Source organism: Lolium rigidum, chromosome 5 (assembly GCF_022539505.1).
Source record: "Lolium rigidum isolate FL_2022 chromosome 5, APGP_CSIRO_Lrig_0.1, whole genome shotgun sequence".
Classification (NCBI taxonomy): domain Eukaryota; kingdom Viridiplantae; phylum Streptophyta; class Magnoliopsida; order Poales; family Poaceae; genus Lolium; species Lolium rigidum.
Window position 1 is genome coordinate 173,339,575 of NC_061512.1, and position 5,050 is coordinate 173,344,624.

General features: G+C 48.8%; 1 protein-coding gene across 3 annotated transcripts; it reads right to left on the reverse strand.

Annotated features, from left to right (window-relative positions):
* Nucleotides 1-2,657: 2,657 nt before the first annotated feature.
* Nucleotides 2,658-5,050, reverse strand: LOC124654047. 3 transcript variants are annotated; one of them, XM_047193083.1, is made up of 6 exons: nt 4,856-5,050; nt 4,668-4,767; nt 4,387-4,566; nt 4,033-4,155; nt 3,402-3,545; nt 2,658-3,304 (listed from the first exon to the last, which is right to left on the reverse strand). In XM_047193083.1, exons 2-6 carry the CDS (start codon nt 4,749-4,751, stop codon nt 2,846-2,848), a joined length of 990 nt encoding a protein of 329 aa, XP_047049039.1. In that variant the 5' UTR covers nt 4,752-4,767; nt 4,856-5,050; the 3' UTR covers nt 2,658-2,845. The 3 variants fall into 3 exon arrangements, with proteins under 3 accessions (XP_047049039.1, XP_047049038.1, XP_047049040.1); XM_047193082.1 differs by having other exon boundaries at nt 4,668-5,050; XM_047193084.1 differs by having other exon boundaries at nt 4,648-5,050.

A 5,050-nucleotide genomic window follows, 5' to 3' on the forward strand; every position in this document is an offset into this window, starting at 1 on the left:
TTGGATTGGATCGATAGTTTGGCACTAGGAGGCAGACAACAGCTCTTGGCGTTGGGTTTTATTTTACAATGTAGCAGCATAACATATCGATTACAGAGATATAATCGATCACAAACTTGGTAGAGAACGGGAAAACAACCCCAACGCATTGCACCTACGATTCTTTTGAAAATCAGTACCATATCTTTACCTACTAATAAAACGTCAATACGACCTAGGTCGTCGCCCTTTGTACTATTATACCCTCCCACCAAATTCGCTCTCCGACAAGTGATATTCGCTGATACCGGTTCGGTTTCACGTTTCCTCTGCAAGGGTGGTCTTAAGAATCCAAAAGAGGTTGCTCACAAGAGATAGATGTATCTCAACCACTATTGTTCTCGCGTAAAGACTTTTTTTTACGTGACAGAAAAAAATGACTACGAATTTTTTTGTTTTGTTTGCGAATCCCTGTTTGTATCCTTTGAGCGCACGCCTATTAAGTAGCGATCAAATCAAGAAAATCGATCAAACAATCTCAATACTGTGAAAGAGAAACTTCCCAGATCGAGGGAAGCTTATCATAGAGGGCTGACCGGCGATTACTAGCGATTCCTACTTCATGCAGGCAAGTTGCAGCCTGCAATCCAAACTGAGGATGGGTTTTTGGAGTTAGCTCACCCTCGCGATAGAGTTAGCTCACCCTCGCGAGATCGCGACCCTTTGTCCCGCCCATTGTAGCAGTTTTTTTTTTTTTTAAATTTTTAGGAGCAAGTTGTGACTTGTGACACACCTGCAGTTGGGAACGGGGCACACAACAAACAGCTCTTGATGGCATTGGGCTTTTACAGAGCAGCATACCCTGTCGATTACAGAGAGAGAATCCATCACATCATCACAAACATGGTACAGCACGGGAAAGTAACCCGAATGCATTGCAACCTCCCCGATTCTATTGCATCATAATCGAATCAAACGACAATCAGGCTGAAGATGACAGAGAAACCGGTATCACGGTTCCTCGGGCAAACACGTTGTGGGCTCAAATGTTTTTTCAGAAATACTCTCGCAGACGGTGGTAGACGTTTTTGATTTCATACTTTTGCGCAAAAACTGCCACAGCTTCCAATTTCAGTACGCGCGCGCACGCTTTCAACTTCACCTCGTGCTCTCTTTCGCGCCTTCTTCCGCGCTCTTGCTGCCGGGGTCGTTCGCGGCCGCCGCGGCCGGCGCATGATCCGCCACGCACTGGAACCGGCAGGCGATCGGCTTCGGCTTCCGCTCCTCGATCATCAGAGCGCGAAGGCACCGCTTCCTCCTCGGCGGCGCCGGGGCCGCCCCGCTGCCACTTGCTGCCGTGCTCTTCTCTTGCGGCGGCACAGTTCTCGCCGGCTCCTTCGGCTTCTCCTGCGGCTCCTTGCTTGGCGCCACCACCACCGGCTTCTCGTGCGCGTTCTTGATGTCCACGCGCACCCCGGGGTCGCCGGAGTTGCATGTGCTCTCCTCCATCGTCGAGTTGTTCACACCCTGCACGTTGCTGTTCACGTTCGTGGCCACCGACGGCGACGGCCTCGCGGAGGACCCCTCCGGCTCGTTAGCGGTCCTCGGCGGTGGCGCGTCGCTGGGTCCGTTCCCGAGGACCATGCTCGCGCCGACGTTGTGGCCGGCCAGCGTGATGACGCGGTACCCCTGGTCGGGCGGCCTTGGCGCCGGCGGCGTCTCGCGGCCGGCGAGGCTCTTGAGCCCGTCCTCGATCTCCCGTCGGTACGGCGCGCGTGCACCGTCGAAGAGGCGCGCCCTCGGGAAGCCGGAGATGGTGATCTTGGCGTCGTCGCCCCCGCGCCCACCGTCCCCGCTCGTGCCCGTGGCCGGGGGCGGTGACCTTGAGAGCGTCAGTTCCAGGTCAGCCACGGCCGGCCTGGCTCCTCGCGACCGCAGCGAGTCTAAGGCCTCAACGGCAATCGTGTCCGATTCATCGGACGAGTCAGCCTGGATGGGAATGTCTTCCTCCGCGTCGCGAGTTAGCGGAGCTCGTGGCGCAGTCTCTGCCGGAGCTGGTGGGGGTGGCGGTGGGCCTGGTGGCTGAGGTCGAGTCGAGGCTGGCATTGGCCGCGGCTGCTGGCGCCACGACCCCACATTGCTTCTGTAAGGAAGCCAGAACCGGAACGGCTGTGGCGGCACCGGCGGCACCGACGGCGGCTGTTGTTGGCCGGACATGGCTGCCGCGCGGAGGTTGATCAATGTGCTGGATGGGAGGCAAAGGTTATATACTACTAGGTGTTAGCATCGGATCAGCGTAGGGTGGCAGTTTCATAGGGTGGTGTTGCCTTGAGCGTGTGAAGGAAAGAAAGGAATTGGAGGCTTTTCTTGGCTTGCAGCTCTGGAGAAAGGATGGATGGATGAACCGGTTGCTTGCTTACCAACTTATTACTCACCCACAAGTTTAAAGCTTGGGCCAGGTTCAGAAGTTGGAATCTGCTTCATCTAGGTGGCTTCAATTTTCATAAAACTAATTCACATTTTCACATAACATCATTCTAAATTTGTTTGCCGGACGGATCAATCCTGAGGTTGCAGCAATTTCAGTTGCCCGGGAAGTTCAGAATAAACTGCAGAGCAAGCAAGCCAATAACAGGATAGCTTCTGACAAGTAGAATTTTATTCATAATCATCACCAAGACAGTTACAGTTCAACACTATCGTAGACATGTTCATCCAGAATAACAGGGAACATGATGTTATTAGTAATATTGCATATACCACTGTTAATAATCCAGAACTCAACAAACACTACACTATCAACAACGAGATTGTAACATACACACTAACTTGGTTGTAAACAATGACTCCATCTAGGCTTCGCAGTTTATACTTCTTGTCTTGCCGATCTAAGAGAATTTCCATGTCGTCCAGACTTTCTTCTCTGGCGCCACCGTTCCTTAATATCGCCACACTCATCTGTTAGGAGGTCATTACTAATATCACAGTTTTCTTCAGTATAGTGCTTGTTATCAACGTTGCTTGCCACGCCCCGAACCCGAGCGGTTTCCGCTATCAGGTCATTGACCAGCATCTCCGTTGTCTTCGCGGTAATTCCTCTCACATACCATGCAATGGGCTGTGGAGGTAAGATAGCAGGTTCAATAAGCTGATCCAAGGTGATGGCAGATCCAACTCTTCCTCTGCCGGCAGTACAAGAATCATATTCTTCCAGCGTATTTGGATCAAGAGGAAGGCATGCTTCCTTGTCAACAAAGAGGGGCTCTATTTTCCAGCAACCCTCAAATTTCTTCATAAAACCACTTCTTCCTTGTTTGAATTTCACCTGCAAATTTTTTTAAGCATGAAACCACATATTATGATATCAGGCAAAATACAGCATGTGTTGACCAAAGGCTAGTGGAGAAGTTCCAAGTTTATACAGTGTGATTTCTTCTGTTCTGGTCAACAAAAACATGGACTGACAAGATGCCAGACCACCAGAGGAATTTCCATATGGCTGCCTGCTCCACTTCAACTACCTGCCTTGATCCTTCATCAAGCAAGACCTTCCTTGATACCACTTCCTAAAAATTAGAACAATATCATGTGCATGAGTTTGATACTCCTGGATAAGATAACTCAGTTTCTTTTCATCGCAAGAGCAATTACTCGGGTTGTTTAGCTAGCAGCAGTAACCATACTTGAAACACTTACACATACTGTATGGAACATCATGTTTCTGTTTATACTAGCAAGTACTGGACTAGATATTCCATACGAACTATACAGAAACACGCAGCACACATCAAATATCATATTGTCATTTAACAAAAGAATAGACTTGGGGGTGCGTTTGCAGCCCTATTCTGACCAACAGCTTTAATTAGCTCTTACACTAGTCAATGGACACCATGAATTGTTTCATTTGCTCATGGAAACTCGATTCCAATTGATAGAAAAATTTCAACATGTCCACATTAGATAACAATTAAAAATAGAGTTGAAGTATCAGATAGTTCACTTCACAAACAAAAGATTGGCAATTCTGAATAAGAGAACATCTGTACATACCTTGATATTTTTGAACACTCTTTTGTTCTCAGGATCAATTATAATGTTGTAAACTGCATCAGGTGGTAATCCTGCCTCAAATCTCAAATTAAGATTGCAAAGAGAGCCTTGTGGTACAGTGACCTGCAATTGTGAAGATTTGCTATTGTAAGGTCAGGGGATATAAAAATAATTCAACAATCTTGAATTTAGTATGATCTACTGGCACATCAAACTAAGAAATGTTCCAATAAGAAGGAAGATTCAATCTTCTGATGTCCCAACACGTTTTATCTTTTCGTAATAGAAGACCATTTATTAACTCGCTAGCATCCCCAGTCGAGGCATGTAATCCTTCTATTACAACTCATTTACCTTGATTTCTGGAGGATGATCAGTCCAACTAGGGTCATTTCTCCAAGCCTGGAGCTGCTTCTCCAATCTAACATCTGCAGCAGCAGCAGCAGCACTACATAATCCCCTGACCTTCTCTGACGACATTTGAGCCTTGACATCACCACCGTCGCCCATCTTCAAGAAACGCCCCAAATGCAGCTATTACAAGACCCAAACAGGCAAAAGTTACTTACATCTGCGCGAATAATGTCGATCGCGCGAGAAAAGGAAATTCTTTACCTGGTCAAGAAGCAACCAACCTTGAGAGAGTTCTGAATCTTATCCGGGATCTGCATGAGGCTATCGACAGGTTTCCGCAGCCAGCCATCCGTCCGGAGGCTCATCCCCGGGTCTTGGTTACTGCTTCCCATTGGAAGGAAAAGCAAAGCCCGCTTGTCACGCCCTGGAGCAAGATCTAACAAACCTCGGAGGAAGGAAACGGACGAACTGGGGCTCGAGTGATGTGGCGATTGGCTCCGGAATGGACGGACCGGAAGAGGAAGAAGCGAAGAACAGCCGCTCCGGCGATCTTTGGTTCGGTTTGCGATGATTGATATGGGATGGGGAAGGGAAGAAGCCAAGTGGAGCACGAGCCAGACCTCGCGAAGTTCCGGAGGGCCCGTCCTTTTCCCCAGTTCATCCA

Coding starts and splice junctions, on each gene's coding strand:
- LOC124654047 (XM_047193082.1), bottom strand. CDS start 4,778: ATGGGAAGCAGTAACCAAGACCCGGGGATGAGCCTCCGGACGGATGGC. Junction 4,567..4,667: donor AGATTCAGAACTCTCTCAAG/GTTGGTTGCTTC, acceptor GTCTTGTAATAG/CTGCATTTGGGGCGTTTCTT. Junction 3,546..4,032: donor GAGTGTTCAAAAATATCAAG/GTATGTACAGAT, acceptor TCTAATTTTTAG/GAAGTGGTATCAAGGAAGGT.